The sequence below is a fragment of the Dicentrarchus labrax genome, unplaced genomic scaffold (assembly GCF_905237075.1).
Source record: "Dicentrarchus labrax unplaced genomic scaffold, dlabrax2021, whole genome shotgun sequence".
Taxonomy (NCBI): Eukaryota; Metazoa; Chordata; class Actinopteri; family Moronidae; genus Dicentrarchus; species Dicentrarchus labrax.
The window spans coordinates 18,247,954-18,265,211 of NW_026136715.1; the positions used below are offsets into that span (position 1 = coordinate 18,247,954).

General features: G+C 40.3%; 1 protein-coding gene across 5 annotated transcripts in view; it reads right to left on the reverse strand.

The window, feature by feature from the left end:
• si:dkey-178k16.1 (band 4.1-like protein 1) overlaps window positions 1-16,875 on the reverse strand; it is a 38,449-nt gene extending 21,574 nt beyond the window's left edge. For 3 of the 5 annotated variants that reach the window (XM_051425255.1, XM_051425251.1, XM_051425250.1), the window contains exons 1-3: window positions 2,791-2,879; window positions 2,308-2,454; window positions 991-1,117 (exon numbers count right to left, since the gene is read on the reverse strand). In XM_051425255.1, coding sequence (XP_051281215.1) covers window positions 991-1,117; window positions 2,308-2,441 — 261 coding nt within the window. In that variant the 5' untranslated portion in view covers window positions 2,442-2,454; window positions 2,791-2,879. Of the gene's footprint in view, window positions 1-990; window positions 1,118-2,307; window positions 2,455-2,790; window positions 2,880-16,590 lie in introns of those variants that run through there. The other 2 variants (XM_051425252.1, XM_051425254.1) reach the window with 2 other exon arrangements.
• Between the last annotated feature and the right edge of the window lie 383 nt (window positions 16,876-17,258).

Genomic DNA, 17,258 nt, shown 5'->3' on the forward strand with positions numbered 1-17,258 from the left:
GAATGATGAATGTTTGAATGCCTTTATCTTGTGCATACATAGATGCGTCCCTCTTTTTACTGCATGATTGCTGCTACTGCTCTTTGAAAAGAAATGATTTGGCTTGGGTCATGATCTTACAGTTTTGTGTTACAATTCTGGCTACTAAGTGAAAAAGAGATGCATTTGATCGGTGCCAGTACAGGATAGACTGAGGATAAATGCCTGAAAGAAATATTATTCTAATACCTCTATCACTGTGTGAATAAGGCACCTCATAAATAGCTGAGCTCTGAAATATCAGTGGCTTTGAATTCAGGAAACGCAGACCCCAAACAGCCGTGCCTTTCTACTAAAGTGGAAACTCACATGATCATGTGGTTAACCAGCAAAAATGAAAAAACCGTGAAAATGAAAATTAGAATTTCTTGGGTTGGACCTGCGGAGGAAATTACGTTCAGCCAAAGTTTAAGTAGTTAAAATACGCGGTTGGTTTCCTCAGGATTTTATTTAAAACACACACTTGAAAAAGTTTGTAAGCTTGAAGGCAGTGAAGTACTGTCAGCAGGTGGTGGAGTTCTTTCATTGTGGCTTTAGGTTTAGGACTGGACAATGTTAATGCACTGCGCTCAATCAATATCTATAATGTCGTGAGCCAAACGTCAATAGGAGGCTAAGGCTGCTTCTCTTTGCTTTTATCATCTGGGCCCTCTTGCTCTGTGGACATCATGGCTGTAATTAAAGTAATGATTTCATTGCATTCATCATTGTGTCCCTGCTTGCTTTTTTCCATTGCAGACAGTGATATATACACTCTCATACATACTACAGTAGACAAGCAAGCACTCCTGGTATCTACCTCCTCTCCATCTTTCTCTATACTTCCTCCCCCACTCTCTTCATCCCTTCCTCCTCCTCCTCCTCTTTCCTTCAGCCATTCTATTTTCTCCCCGGTCAAACATAAGAGCACTCATCTGTCAGCTCTATGGATTTCCTGTCAAAGCCCAATACCTCTAGTGTCACTGCCCAGGTGACATGAAGAAATGTGTGTGTATGCATGCACGTAACCAAGACAGAAGGAGAGATGGGGTAGGGGGGCTCAGTCAGGACTTCAGACATATTTCTCCAGTCGCTGCCTCTGCAAAGTAAAATATGTGAGGTCACGTGGGAGGCAGTAACCCATAAAAGGAATATAGTTGACATGAATGAGGTCGGGCGGCCAACAAGATCATTTCCTGTCACACATCACACTCCATCATAAGCAGCAGCCAATGGGGTTCCAGTGCAGGCTTTAATGTGATTCGTGGCAGCTGTTTAAGTCCTGCCCAGGATCTCCCTCTGGTGTGGAACCTTCCCCGCTCTCCCTCAGAAGTCATTATAATCCAGGAACAGATTCATTTTCTGCAGTGTTTTGTCATGATGAGTGTGTTGGTACTGTTAAGTTCACATAAACCAAGAGTGGTGGGAATTTGTCTGTTTACAAACACAAAAGGCTACAGAGTCACGATTCATGGAAGCCGGGGATTGCTCATCTGAGCCTTCCATCCCCCACAAAGTAGAGCTTGTCTTACCTCCCTCCACCCATCACTCCCCTTCTCAGTCAGAATAGCAGCAGAGCTGCATTTCCTGACTCAGTAGCATGAATTACCGGGGGAGACTAAATCCCACTGAGGTGTACCGTGGTGCGGTGTGCTGAGTCAAGGGCTCTGTTTAACTAGGGGAGATGTACACCAGCTTTCTAAAATGCTGTATTTCTTGTCACTCTGCACAGTGAGATATGCACTTAAACATGTGGGCATTAAAGAATCAAGAAACTGCCAAACTGGGTTTTAATGGAACTGCAAAACAACATTTTGAAATTATTTATTCAATTATGTTTCTGCATGTTTGCAGAATTGCTTATGGTGAAACTATTATCAAAGGATAACTCTTTGGAAAGGAAACTCTGTGTTTAGCTGTGAAGCTGAAAGCAGCTTTAAATTATTATTTCTGCCATTTTTGCCATCATTTCTTTTGTAAATGCTGAGATCTGGAAACACGATGAAAACCGTACAATGAAGACAAGCAATCAGCTTGTGAACTAAGCCCTGATCCAGGAGAATATGGAGTCATGGATGGGTGGAAGTTGTCTTAGCAACCTATGAATTGGGGACAAACTCTGATTGCTCATGTCTTGTCCCATCTGACTTCTTTTTAGTGATGTCCCAGATCTCAACTTGATGGGTAAAAGGCTGTTGTTACAGATAGAACCAATGGCCAGAATTATGAAAATAATAATTGGATGAATCAGCCATTTTCTCTATCCTTGATGACACGTGAGTAGCATACCTCAACTGCAGCCTCATAGTCTGAGCCGTCGAGTAGAGTGACTTTGACAGGGACAGTCTTGGGCCGCTTGGTGGTTTTCTGTGGTGATTTGGAGGCTTTGCTGGGGGTCTTCTCTGAGCTATCATCCTCGGCATGGTCCTCTGGAACCTGGGAGAGAGAAAATCCTTCCTCTGAGTGGGTGAGCTTCAAATCACATTGTACTTTGTCTTTCATTTTAAATATTTGAATTCTGAATCTCAGGGGGCATTATGTGCTTGTCTGACAAAGTGATTTAAAACCAAAACCTCTCATCATGTGAGGCAATCATCAAATGCATGATGTAGCATGAGCTGCTGCTCTAAGATGTTAAGATGTTAAGTTACTGGCACAGACAGAGGGGGCTAGCTGCCTTGCATATAAAACAGAAAGCCGGAAGGCCCCTAAGTGATTGAAAGGCCTGAGTAAAATGATCTACAGCTGCTGTGAGCTCCACAGCGCTCCCACCTGATTGGTTCTTCTGGCGTCACCCTCCATTGCGCTCTTCATTTCCCCAGCCAAAGCCTTCTCTGTTGTCATTGAAATGGATTGCAGTCCTGCAACCACACATAAACATGTTCAGTCAACATCAAATCTTTTCCTGTTTCCAGTGTTTCCTATGGACTCCTGATGGATTTAACTCATGAGATGTAAGCAAAACACACTCCCATCTGAACACAGCATACGAAATCTTCACCTAAGCTGATGTAATAAAAGGCAGCAGTCAGGGCTACCTGTGGTGATATCACATTCAATTGTCTTTGCAGCTGACAGCTGCTGTGTGGTATTTTCTAATTATCCTGTACTGCCATGCAGATTGAGCATCTTTGTCACATGCATGGTCATTGCATTGTGCATGGAGAAATGGTAAAAGAGAGAAAGGGGGTAGCTCTTGGCAGTGCTGGCTCACAGCCTCCCACAGGAGCACTCTGCATGAAGAGTGCTGGCTTCACGATGCTCTCTTCTCACACTAGCAAAGTAGATAGCATAAATTACATCAGCCAGAGAGCCCTGCGGCACCACACAAGACAGCAGACACACCGAGATAGAGAAAGAGAGAGAGAGGGAGAGGAGGGGAGAGATAAAGAGACAACAAGGAAGGAGAGGGCACTGGGAATGTGACAACAATCTGAGGATGAGACAGGAGGAAGGAAAAAGTAGCACAGAATAAAAGGCAGAGGTTACAGGGAGAGAGACACCAGGGAATGGAAAAGAGAGGAGCCGGAGAGTGAGACATACAACAATGATGATACAATATTCAGGCGAGGTGGAGACAGATGAGGGTTGTCATCTGAAGGTGACCACGACTATACTCGGGCTGGACTCTTGCACGGTGCTCTTTTTCCGGGTGACATGCAGTTACAATAGCTGATATTCAGATTATGTGGTACAGCTAAGAGAAACGAATTACCCCGAGATAAAGCCCAGAGTGAGGGTCACAAGTTAAACATTCCTAATATGTCAGCTGAAATTTTCAAAGATAATATGGGACATTTTCTTCCAACATGGTGTTTTAAATTCTACTCTTAAGCCATTTTTGGAGAGGGACTGGATTGTGATGAGATAGCAATGGTGCAGAGTTTTATGTAGGTGCTTTTCCAAGCCTGGCAAAAAAATAGGGTGGTGGCTGCCAAATGACGAGGTGGTTTCCTTTTCTCAAGTATATTGTTTATCTTAGCACTAGACATGCAAACACTACTGTATAATGTAACAATTTCTTTCTTCTTCACGTTTCAGGAAACATGACAGCCTAGGACATGTTTAATACTGTTTAATAAATACCTATAAAGTGTTAAAAGACCATACAGCCATAAAGAGAATGTGCTTTTCACTACAGAAGCTGTCATCAATTGTTTCTTTGAGCATGAGAAAACTAAATATCAACTGCTCTAAATTTGCACCTTATCACACATGCTGTGAAGATGTTTGTAATATAAACCTTGAAGCTGAAATTGAAAAAATCCTAAAGTCAAGTAAGAGGTTAATGAGAGGAAGGGTTTAGTAAGGAAGGGACATGTGAAGCTCTGATAAAAAGTACAAAGCATCCAGGGAAAACTGTCATTAGGGAGGAGCAAAACAGAAGCTTAATTTGGTCTAATAACGGCCAGCAAAGTGTTTGTAAACCAGGAAAAGATATGATTGTATTTACCTAAAAGAAGAGGCCCTAATTAGCAATTTTTTCCTCAACCAGCTGTCTGAGTACATCCCTGTGTTTACAATTTGGGAGGCTGGAACACAGTACGTCTCAGCTTTCATGATAGGTCAGCCTCCCTCTGCATAATGAAGCCGGATCAAAGAGGAGTGCAGTCTGGCTCCAGGAAGGCTGCAGATGTCACACTCACACTGTGCAGTGTTCCTCCTCAACTTTGAAGGGCCTGCAGGTTGTTTAATTAAAATGCATAATAATATAATTGATTTTAAAAGATATTCTCATTATGACTTTATATTACATGCACCAATAACATTTAGGAGAGTTTCAGATTAAGATGGTAGGGAGATATATATTCTGAAGCATAATTCCATGTGGAGATTTGTCTGCACGACAATGTCTCATGTTTACACAGTGAGACAATGTCAAATCAAAGTCAGGCAAGGGAAGCAACCAATTTACATTAACGCATATGTACAGAACTCTATGAAGAAGCAGAATAGCTGTGAAACAAAACTTTCAACAGCATGGAGCTTAACGATGAGTCAACCTATCTCCTTTCAGAAACGTCCTTCCGCTTGTCCAAAAATATCTCAAAGTTATAGTGTGGATTCATGCTAGCCATAAATTATTCAGTATTACTGTATATCAACATCATGTTTAGATGAAATAATGGTTAGAAACTGATTAAATTTACAAGACCTTTTGTCTTCAGTCAGTGACACACAGTTCATTACACTGAACAGTACATCACTGTTTATGTTGGGAGACAAGTAACAAGAAATGCTCATAAATGCTAAAGATATTGTTGAGATAGTTTAGACAATAATGCAATTACATAGTTTGTCCACCAGGGCTGTTTCATAGCAATGTCTATTGGTCAACTGGTCCGCCACTTTGGTCTAGACTGAAATATCTCAACAACTATTTGATTTTACATGGAATGTAAAGCCTTCATAGCCCGTGTTGATGAATACCGACTTTGGTAAACTCTTCCTATAGGGCCACTATGAGGTTGATACATGATGAAATGTGAAATTGGCATGCAGATATCCTTGGTGTTCAGAGAATGAACAGTAATAACTTATGATTATGTGATACCCTAACGTTTTATCTAACACCGTCACCAGGAAAAAAGTGCGTATAGTGCAAATGATCAAATGTTAGCATAACAGCACACTAAACCAAGATGGTGAACATTATGCCTGCCAAACATTAGCATGTCAGCATATTAGCGTGCAGATGTTAGCATTTAGGTCAGAGCACATCTGTGCCTAACTGCCTAACAGAGCTGAAAACGTGGTCATAGGCTTTTAATCTTGTTTAATTTTAAAGTGAGGATACTTGCGAAACGATCCCGGGCAGAGTCAAACCTAGGGCACTGAGGATACGTAGTATATATAGTACCTCATTTTATCTAATCACTGTTATTCAGTATACTGAGAAACACAGTAAAAACGATTCAAATTCCAGTCTTTTACCTTGCGATCCACCTCTAATCTGATCTCAATCCTCTGATAAATATCAATTCTCCCAAACACTCATCGAGAGCGAATCACATCTGTCCAATGTAATAGGCTACCCTCACTCTGTACAAATGTCAATCCCCATGAAGCAGCTGTCAGAACAATGCATCAGTGAATCACAAGCAAACTTGAGAGGAATTTCTAATAGATCAGTGTCAGAGACTTTAGGGCGCTCATTTTCACACACATCATGATCGCGAGGCCAATCAATTCTTTCATTTGGGTCATTTTGTGATTCAATCACTCCGACTCTACATCAGTTCTGGTCTCTGCACAACTAATCATCTGTGCGAGGGAGGTGATGGAGACTGAGATGTGTGAGGTGCTGCGGCTGCTTAGACTCAAAATTTCTCAAACAGTCATTGTCTTCAAACAGACTCCCATTAAAGGTCTTTCTCCACAAAATCGTCTGGCGGCCTTTGGTTCATGAACTTCAAAGAGCAAGCGTCAAGGAAAGTCTTTGTGAAGTATGACAGCATTGGGGTAGGTGAAGCTCTGAAAACAATGTACAGGATTGAAGGCCTCCAAAAATAGTTGTATTACGTGAGTTGACTTCTCTTTCTTTCCTTAAGACAGAAATACTTTTTGTATTTATACATCAGAAGGTAGATGGTTATCTAACTAGTGGACATTGTACTCAGACATCACTATGATAATGTACTACAATGTTAACATTTGCCTGAGTCATAGACAACCAAAATAATTCCAGACAGCTTCTTCTCTACTTCCGCTATTGTCTATTAATCTCAAACTGTGTGGGTATGGGTGTATGTTTGTGTGTGTATGGGTGTGTCTTTGGCCTGATAAAAACTGATTGCATGAACAACTAACTAAAGGTCGCAGCAGTCCCAAACTACCTGATTGTAATTGTACCAGACATCAACAGATGGAAGTCGATAGAAATAAAGTGGGAGTTTTTGCAGCCTGTTCTCACTGTTTATCCACATTGTTGAATGATGACTACATACTACTCTAAAGGCTCTAAAACACTATTTAAATGTATTACAGGGAGTTTTTGATTGATGCCTCTATATGACCTATAGAACCAAGATCATCAGTGTGAAGATATTTCTATACAGTTATCCTTAATGCAGGGGCACCAATTACAGCTTTTATTTAGTTGTGAACATTTACTGAAAAATTGAAAAATACTTCAACTCGTACTAACTGATATTTTGGCCACATGGGGGAAGCAGAAACAAGCTGTGAAAACAGAAATATTACCATCTTTTAGGTCGCTACAGCAAACAGTAGCTCTGTTTTTGTTTCCATCAACTCCTGAAAAAAATATCTGGCTCTCTAGCTGCTAAATTTTTCTCTGTGTTCAACAGCTAGTTACTAACTGTGTTTGTCTGGGCAGGTAGCATACAGTAGGTATTTGTAGAGATTGTTTTTGTTCAAACAGCTGCCTGGTGGGCCAAAAATGACTCTATGAGAGCAGTGAGAGTGAACCAGGTAAAAATGCAGGCGGGGAAACCAAAACAATGAGCTATAAAGCTTTGTAGAGCTACGTGGAACAATAATTCTCTATGGGTTTATCACTATAATTGAAAGCTTTTATGTTTACTCATAATCATTAGGGCTATTGCTATCATATTAATATTTAATATTTACTATTTACTATAGCCACTTTAAGATTTAAAACAAAGTTTCCAGGTACCACTGCTTTAATCTATTCAATGTTAAACAGCTGCTTCAACACCCCCATGCATTGTTGGACAATTTGACCCTCTAGGAACAACATCATAATAATCCTAAATTCTGAAATGTTAAATCCACATAAAATATAAATGCAAGATAAGGTTTTTTGAGCTTCTGAATTTTGATTTTATCTTGACTGAGTCAGCTGTCGATTCTCTACTGATAGGTGTCTGGTGTTGTTGAATTGTGCACCACACAAGTCAACATGACTTGTTTTGACATTGACTCTCTTTGACAGAATCAACCATTTCCTAAGCTTCACAAAATGTAGAGTACAGGTTTTCTTTCTAAATCATTCAGTACAGAATGTTCAGTCTGGAATATATCCTGTTTCAGTTCATGAACCAAGTAATTAGTGCTAATAGTTTTCTAAGTCTAGCCTAATTACAGTCTACTTTTTTGTACCAATGCCCCCATTGCAACCCCACCTCCTCATCATTATCACCTGACAAAAAAAGTCTGTACAAAGTTCCAATTGTTATTCATTCAGTTAACTGCAGTAAATATTATTTTCCTACATGAAATTCTTTCTCAAACTGCACTGCAAGAAATTAAAGTCTGATAAAGAATAAAGAACTTCTCCATTCTGAAGGTCCTGACTGCTGGAGGCACACAAGAACCCTTAGCAAATGTACCTGTATAAACCCAGTAATTTGTACAGGATAGGAGCCATGAGTCATTTACATCGCCTAGGCTGACTATCACAACATACAGTAGAAGAGTGTACAGAGGGTCCAACACTGTGTTAAAATATGAGACATCTGTAAGCTTGTATTTTTCTGCGGCAAACTACTTGCCTCCATATTTCAAACATTTTTCATCACATTGCACTTTGTTTCAAATATTAGCTGTCTTTCTGGGTGAAAAGTAAAGATGATAAATCTAATGTCTGTGATGTACGGCCTCTCCGACTGTCAAAACGAACAGATCGAATCTTCAAATCAAATGACGCTTTATTTTCATGAGAAGTGTTGCCTATTCAAGTGTGTTACAAAACACTGCAGGCATCAATAAGATAAGCTGTATTTTTCTATGTATTGAAATTCTTTGAAGATAAGACACAGATAAGCAATTTTCTGCCTAGTTCCTTTATTGTGTCAAATGCTATATACACACATACACATAGGTACACATACACATGCACACAGACTTCCCTATCACTGAATCCTCTCATTCAGGACTCTATCAGCCTTGCCATGTCAGTCTATCTCTGGAGATGACCTCCTCTGCGCTCTACATTTCAGAGTCAGTCCAGATACGCAGTAATCATTACTGAGCAGAGCGGCTGTCCTGATGTAAGCCGGGATCAAATGTAAGACTTTGAAACCACACTCACTGAAGAGGAAAGAAGTCTCAAACTGCAGAACGTCAACTCCTCCCCAACAAAAGGAAGTAAAATGCAGACAGTGTGAGGCGCCAAAACACTCGTCTGCGGCGAGGCAGCTCAGATAAATTGCCAGATAGTAACGGACATGATGGCTGATCATCTAGGGCAGAATGATGTCCATGATGCACCATTCACCACAGCCTGTCGGTGCCCATTCGTCTTCATGCCATCTCTCAGACAAAGAGTCTGTCAATTTAGAGGCCCCAAAAATTGATGCATCCTCAGGCAGGCGTTAGTTGCCCATAGGCCCATCATTCATCAGCAGGTGGGCAGGAGAAATCTGTCAAATATAGCATCTCAAAAATATGTCACAGTAGAGCAGGGGAAACACAGGGATGACAGCTTGTGGACTCCTTTCGCTCCTCAAACACATGCTGTCAAGAAACTGTGCATGTGCTAACAGCGTCAAGTGTTTGCCTTCCTCTAGAGTATGTTGAAGAAAAAAAGATACAGTGTGAGAGCAAAACATAGACGAATGTGCGTCACAGTGTCATCAGCACCTCATCTGGTTACCGTATCAAAGCTTTGCAAGAGAAGTGTTTCATTTCCCAAAAAGAGCGAAATCAGCATCTGAAGTTTTTAAATTGATTTTAAACAATATATCATTGGGAAATGTAGGTAGAAAACCTACCAGTATTTCTAAATAATAACCCAGTGACATTTTAAAAACATCTCTCAACATTTAGTGTCAGGCTTTAGAGCTCTCATCAGCACATCAGCGCTACCTCCCCTCACTGTGAATGCCGCTGATTGCTCTATTTTACAGCTTTTAGATCAAAGTGCAGCATTTAACTCTACAGATCAGACCTGCCTGCCTGAACGAGGCAAATTTGTCCTCTTCTTCCTTTGACAGCTGCTTTGCTGTTGTTGTTGTTGCATTAGTACTGTCAAGCCTTTCACCCCCCCCATCTTTCCAGAAACTGTGTCCCAGTTACTCAGGATCATCCACAGACTGCAATTGTAATGCGTGGCAGATATCCAAATAAAACTCAAACCATCCGTATGGCTAAATATCAGGGTAAGTGAGAAAGATTGAAAACATGTTTTTATTAGTTTTTTTGTAATTAGGGTTAACAGACCCCTTAATGAAAACACTGATTTTGTTTAGTGTATAATAATATTTTAAGTTATTATCATCCCGCAATGGCCCATTTAACAATTCTGATGTTCTGACAAAAAAAAAAGCTTTTACATTAGCGTGCTTATGAATTGCCTCACTTACAAGATGTGAGTTAACAGTTATCATTTTTACAGAAATACTTTTATATGTAACAAGTAGTTCTAGTAGTAGTAGTAGTAGTAGTAGTAGTGACAGTAGAAGAGGAGGTAACAGGAGTAGTCACGCGTAATGTGCTGCAGGGAGGAGCACACAGATAACATGCTTACTGTGATCTCCAGGCAGTGTTCTTCCTTTTCCAGATCGTCCTTTGTGACTACATCATTTACAAAAATGAACAAAACATGCCACAAACTGTACTGTGTTAATTAGGCTATTCATTAATTTGGAGATTTAAAGGGATACTACTTTTTCTCAGAAACAATGCCACTTTGCTCCAACCAAACCATCTGTCTGTTTTCAGGACATTTTAAGGGGATAATTCTAATCGACTGTAAATATGGATCTAGGTCTCTTCTTTATCAGCCAAGTGTAAAAGTGTCCTTGTTGTTTTCCAGGGAGTTAATTAGACAGGTTGGCCTCCCTAATGGATTTTTGGCACTTTTTAGTGGTTAATTCCTCACCATGGTGCCTTTGATCAAACAGCAATCTCTGTGTTTATCATAAGATGTCATCCATGCAGACAGAGGGACTGATGATCTGCCATGTAGGGCTGTGCGATATGACGATATATATTTTGTGTAAGAGAGAAACTTATTTAACTAACTAGAAATGTATCATTTTATATTGTATTTTCTTGTGTTGCAAATCACACACTTTAATATTTTTCATCCTTTGAACAAAGCTTTATGTTCTTCCACATGGTACATATGCAGGAAGGATGTATCCTAACAGTTTACCATTACTTTGGTTTATAACCTACTTCCTGCTAAACTAATGACACTGCCATCAGCCTCACCTGTAATTTTGTGTTTAATGCAATTGTTCAAATACTAACTAAGATGGTGAACATGGTAAACCAGCTAAAGATTAGCATGTTATCACTGTAATTGTGAGCATGTTAGCATGACGATATTAGCATTTAGCACAAAGTACATGCCACACAATACATTTCTGTATACTGTTCATATTGATTAGGAGCATTTTTAATCCAACACTCTTCGTGCACAATTCAATGAACACTGTACCAAATGGTTACCACGGCTACTAGCAAGAATAGCAATTCATTTTATATTATAAATGTGTATGCAAACATGTCTAAAGGAGGTGCGGTTGCTAAAGTACACACACTGTAAAAAGCATTACATGTACTGTGTAAGTCATGCTAAATGACGGTATCTACACTGCTATCTACAGAAGCAACCCAATGTCCAATATGTCACAGAACATTCATGAGCCTTGTCATTTTATCATGCTGCTTCCTCCGCATCTCAGCATTATCATCAGTGCTTTCCTACTAATGGCACACACAGCCAGTCCATCAATCCATGCTCAGCAGAGGCTGGCTCTGAGAAACCAGGTACAAGACAGTGGGGGTTGGGGAAGTGGGAGTGGCGAGATGTCCTTGTTCAGGGGAAACCACATATACACATTCTCCAAAACCTTTGGCACTCAGCAGTCTTGGGAGCAGATTGCATAGCACAACTGTTAAGTCCGCTGCAAATCATGTCACACCACAACAGAGATAAATGATGCGACTTAAGAACCAATGAGGCTGCAAGTTCATCCTCCCCAAGAGAAAGCAAATCCAGAGGGAGCGGTGCTACCTGCGTCAACAGTACAAGGACTCATGGGAAGTCCATGGGAAGGGTCTGCACTACAGCAGGCGAAATAACAGGGGCTAGTATAGTTTCTACACTTCAACATCTGAAGTACTCAGTTCCCCTTGTTGAGCTGATGAAAAGACAGATTGTGTGATTGCAAACTTATCTGTGTCTGCTTCATTATCACTTCAAGTCAAAGAAGGTGGCAAATGTGCATATAAAAATTATTAGAGCAGGGTTGAGGGGGTCATTGTGAAGTTAATCCTCACTGATTAAAACAAATCAGGCAATGAAATCTTTCAAAATGAGCTGTCAAAATGCATCGTTTGATTTATGAGATGCGCATCATGGTTTAATCAGTTTACACAAGTGGAAGAGCCAACCTCTTCCATTCTACAACACAAAGTAATATTACATCCATTTAGTGCAGGGGGTCACGTCAAGATATGTGACAAAGCATGGGAATATTGCATTAAAGGTCAAAAGCAATTTGAATTCCTGTGACATGATTCAGACTGCTTAGCCTGTTCAGAATTATCTATCAAAAACAAAAACCATCACTGTACACTGACACTTCAGTGGGTAACACTGATTGTGAGACATGTTGACATAATGTTGATACACTCACTGCCAAACACAGTTCAGACTGACAAACATATGCTACAGCAGTTCACATATACGATGGGACAGAGCAAGGTAGACTGCAGACTGTACATACATATCACTTTTTATACAACTGTCTGTGGCGTGTGTACACTGTGTAAAGTAAAGCAATTTAATACTTCTCACATTACACCCTTAAAACTGACTGAATCAGCACCTCCTTAATGCAGACTCGACAGAAACTGAACATTATGAACATTTCTTGCAGTGCTATTTCACAGATTGCATAACATCATATAGGTATTGCTGTATGTGTCCACTTTCTGTGTATTAAAGCAGCCTGGTAATCATCATGACTTCATCATGGACACAGTAAGTAAAAACAAAGTATAGGAAGTGCCTCCAGTTAATGTATTTGTTCAGGTTTCTTATTGGAAGTTAGAAATACAATGCATTAAATAGATTAAGATGCATTTTTGGTAATTGTTTTTGAATTTATGTAATAATGATTTACCTAGAAAAATAATCAACCATATGAGCCCTACAACTGCAAGATTATATTCCACTTTATCACAACAGTCAATTAAACTGAAGACAACCATCTTTCTGTAATTCCTACAGTAAAAGCACCTTCTGCATGCTCATAGTGCACTATTCTTCACTTTCCCCTATGCATTAAGGGCGTTTACTTGCAGAGTCAAAAAGAAAAAAACAACACATATTTTCACTCATCACCACAATGACAGGAAAACGACAGACACACACACTGTGCCTGCAGCGCAGTTTCATTTTTCTGTATTTGACCAAAGTGGAGAGTCTCGCCACTAACGATAGTTAACACACAGACATCAGGCATGCCTGATTAAAATGCAGTTACCATGGGAACCCTAGCCTAACATCGTCTGTCAAGCATGTCAAAATAAGATAAAGAAAAAGAAAAAAAAGCCTGAAGGCATTATTTTTCTAGTTGACACATATACGCTCGTAAGTGAGAAGAGGTGAACAATCACATGACACTGTATTGAGGAACGTGACAGTTCATGTAGAGGTTGGTACGCTGAAGTGACATGTTGGAGACAGTGATGGTGGGTGGAAGAGGGCAACCAACACTTTCAAGTACAGTAGGATTTCAGCTTCTAGTCGACATTAAAATGGTTTGCCATGAAGACATAAGGTCAGAGAAACAAGATGTAGATCTGTGGTATCTGTGTCATGTCATAAGCATGTTAGTCGTACACCCTTTTGGGAGGACTATTTGTTGCTCACAAATCTGGCCAGACTATTAAAATACAATGTGCAATACGTGATATATGATATCACTGTCACAAGTAAAAATGGTCTTTTATGAGAGAGATCATTCTTATGACCTTTACTACACTGTTAATTATCACAATGTAGTCTCAGTTCAGGATATGTAATGTAAAATTATGAAATTATGTCAAGTCCTCATAAGAGTCTTTACTGATATTATAAAAATCAGTCAGTTTTACAACAGCCACATAAAGTACTGAGCACGGATGACGCCAAGTAATTAGTAAGTAGTGAAATATTCCAATGTATTTTCTTTCAAACCATTTTTTCCAATGGGAGTCTATGGGAGAATGTCCTACACATCCTTGAGCTTCAAATACTTTATTCATTTCCTTTAGTCATTCAAAGCCTTCAGTTTTGTTTTCAATCCAAGGCAAACTTAATACATTTGTATGTTCTCAAGTTCTAGGTTTTAGCTATCAGCAATCACACTCGTTTTCTCCAGATCTGCAATCGTTTATTTGAACACTGTCAGTCTCACCTTACAATTGCATTTGATTTGTGGTTTGATGAAGGCAATAGAATATACCTTTCTCAAACTGTGTTATCAGTCATAAGTTTAATATGATGTAAGATCGCCAGAAAATGGGACGTCTTGCTGAGTTCGGCATTGTAACCTACAACACATCATTTGTGATGATAATGCAGAAAGTGACAGTTTATTACGTGCTGTTATCTTTAATATGCCTTTGAAAGCTCCTCTCACTTCTAAGCGACGTGAGTTTATCTTGTGGAGAATTCCAATTTGGCTGTGAACAGACCACTGGCCCCGCTTCAATGAGCTATTACAAATCGATCACAGGATGACTTGAAATAGGACTCGGAGGAGAATTGTAAGTGTGCTACCATAAACAAGCATGCATGCTGAATTTAAGTGCATAGAAACACACACACAGTGTTGTAGCTGTACAACACATGACCTAACCTTTACCCTTATGAAGTTTGCATTGGTGACAGATTGCACAGAGGTTATACATTGCCTGGAAAACAAATGGGAGTCATCGTCATGAGTAAATCTGCCATATAACCTTGCTAGTCCCTCCCTGTTTTAAGTGAAGAGTTTGCTTGATTGTCTGTTACCTGTCATAGATAAGAGCAAATTGCTCTGTGGGAAATGTAGCATGCAATGCCATTACTGTATAACCTGCAGTGAAACTCCTTGAACCACCTTGACAACAGCCTAGAAAACAGGTATAACATGCATCCACACAAAGAGGCTTCACCCTTTAATGTGAACCAGCAAAAGGGGTGTGACAGAAGAGCTCCACACTGCTTATAGTTTCACCAGGGAGACTGAAAATGGAGCAAGTGAAAGAAAGGAAAATGAGACTAGAGGATGCATGGAGGGACAGAGGCACGGATGGACAGATGGATGGATTTTAGGTCTAATTCCCCCCCCCCTGGCTCTGCCCCCGCAAATTTAGAGTCTGGGAGTCACAGTAGCCTGTGGCGTGGCTGCATAGGAGCCAGATACACATTGTGAGTAGGATGATGGTGAACAGAAGGATGCATTGCTGATAATGGTAACTTTTACAGTCCGACTCCGGGGGTGTTGAAATAAAACTTGCTTAATGGTGCAATTATGTAGACTTTTCTTACATGGCACTTTATTTGTTAGTAGACTCTCTTTGTCATTTCATCCTTTGTTGCACTGTCACTGTAGTAGCTGTGTCATTTGTTATAGTTTTGTGTTTCTTGCACATTGCTGCAGAAGTCTAATCAGAAATTACATTTTTGTTTATAGTTTGCACAACACAATATCTAATTTTAATTCAATTTGTCTGTAATGTTAAGAATATATTCTCCAGTATGTAGGACAGATGACTATCCTGCATTTTGAGAACAGAATTCATATGAGAAATACATCCTAAAGTGACTCATTATTTTGTTATTGTGGTTTCCAGCTGCAGCTTTTAAAATTGAGGAAATGTCAAACCCATTGCAGAGAAAATAACACATTTATTTTAAAATGACAGTATATCCCAAGGAAAACAGTCTGATCAGTTTGATTAAGGCCAGTTTGCTCTTTTTCTTTATCTACTTAAATAAATGTAAAGGGTTTTTAAATGCTACCCCAGTGTCAGGATATTTCCAGTTTAATAGCCCACTTTCTCACAGTGCAATTCACACATTTGAGGAGACCTTCCGATTGTATGAGTCGCCCACGCCTGCCCCCTCTGCCACACCCGCGACAATACACTCCGTCTCCAATTAGCTCATTATCTTGAGCATCAGCTGTCAGCCTATAGCTCCACATAGGGAAATCACAATCCTTATGCACACTGGCATGTCCAAGAATAAATGTGAGCAATTGTAGGTGGGCTGGATGCGTACAGATCAGGCGCTATGTGATTCAGTAAGACGATAAGAAAAAAGGTGCACCTGCTGACTCTCTCTGCCTACCGGGCCTTGATATGCCTGAAAGAAAGGATGCCCTGATTCTGTGCAGCTCATTAAAACAGCCTGCCGACCATATTGGTCGGATTAAAGCTCTGTGGCAACACCCTCTCCATCCGTCCATGACACTTGAAGCACAAAGCGGTTTCTTCGCAGAGCATGCAGTGCGCGGTTTTGTGCAAAAGCTTGCTACCGGTATGAAGATGCTTCCCGCTCCATCCCTACAATGTCATTTCATAACAACCGGCAAATGCAGCATGCACCTGTTCCGCTGTCATCAGCGCCGTGTCAGACAAACAAATAAAAACGCATACCTGTCCTGTCAGGTCCGGGTGTCAAGCTTCGGTCCGGATCCTGATCATTGAGATTGCAGGAAACTGGAAGACGGACGCCGCCACCGCCCCAGATGCGCCTTTTCTCTGCCGCGGGAGATGTAGCCCTGCAGGCTGGGACAGCAGACAGGCACAAGCCGGCAGGGATGGCTTATGGTCGGGGAAGGGCTAGGAGGAGAGTAGAGGGGCGTTTTCACGGTGTAAGCGAGGGAACTCCTAACGTCGTGCGTGATAGCGAGGACAGCTCCGCTTATGACACGCAGCGTTTCCGACCACTTGCTTTACTGGTTTTCGGGTCATCTTTTCCCACTACAAAGCACGGTGTTTACGGCTTTTGGATGTTCGACTGCCAATAAGATGCTTTACATAGTGCTACAGCCAGTCATTTAAAAACCCACTTGTAATTAAGCCTATTGTATCCTAATTTCTTTAAGACATCATTTGAGAAATTGAATATATGTAAGAATAAATATCATCCTCTGAATTTCTGCATTAGATGATTAATTCTCAATTAAATTTTCTAATTCAAGTACCCCATCTTCTTATTTATTTATTTATTTATTTATTAGTTTATTTAACAGGAGCAGAGCACATTAATAAACACTGCTGTAAAGAAGTTTTTTCATCTATAGTCCCCTGGACAGATGCTA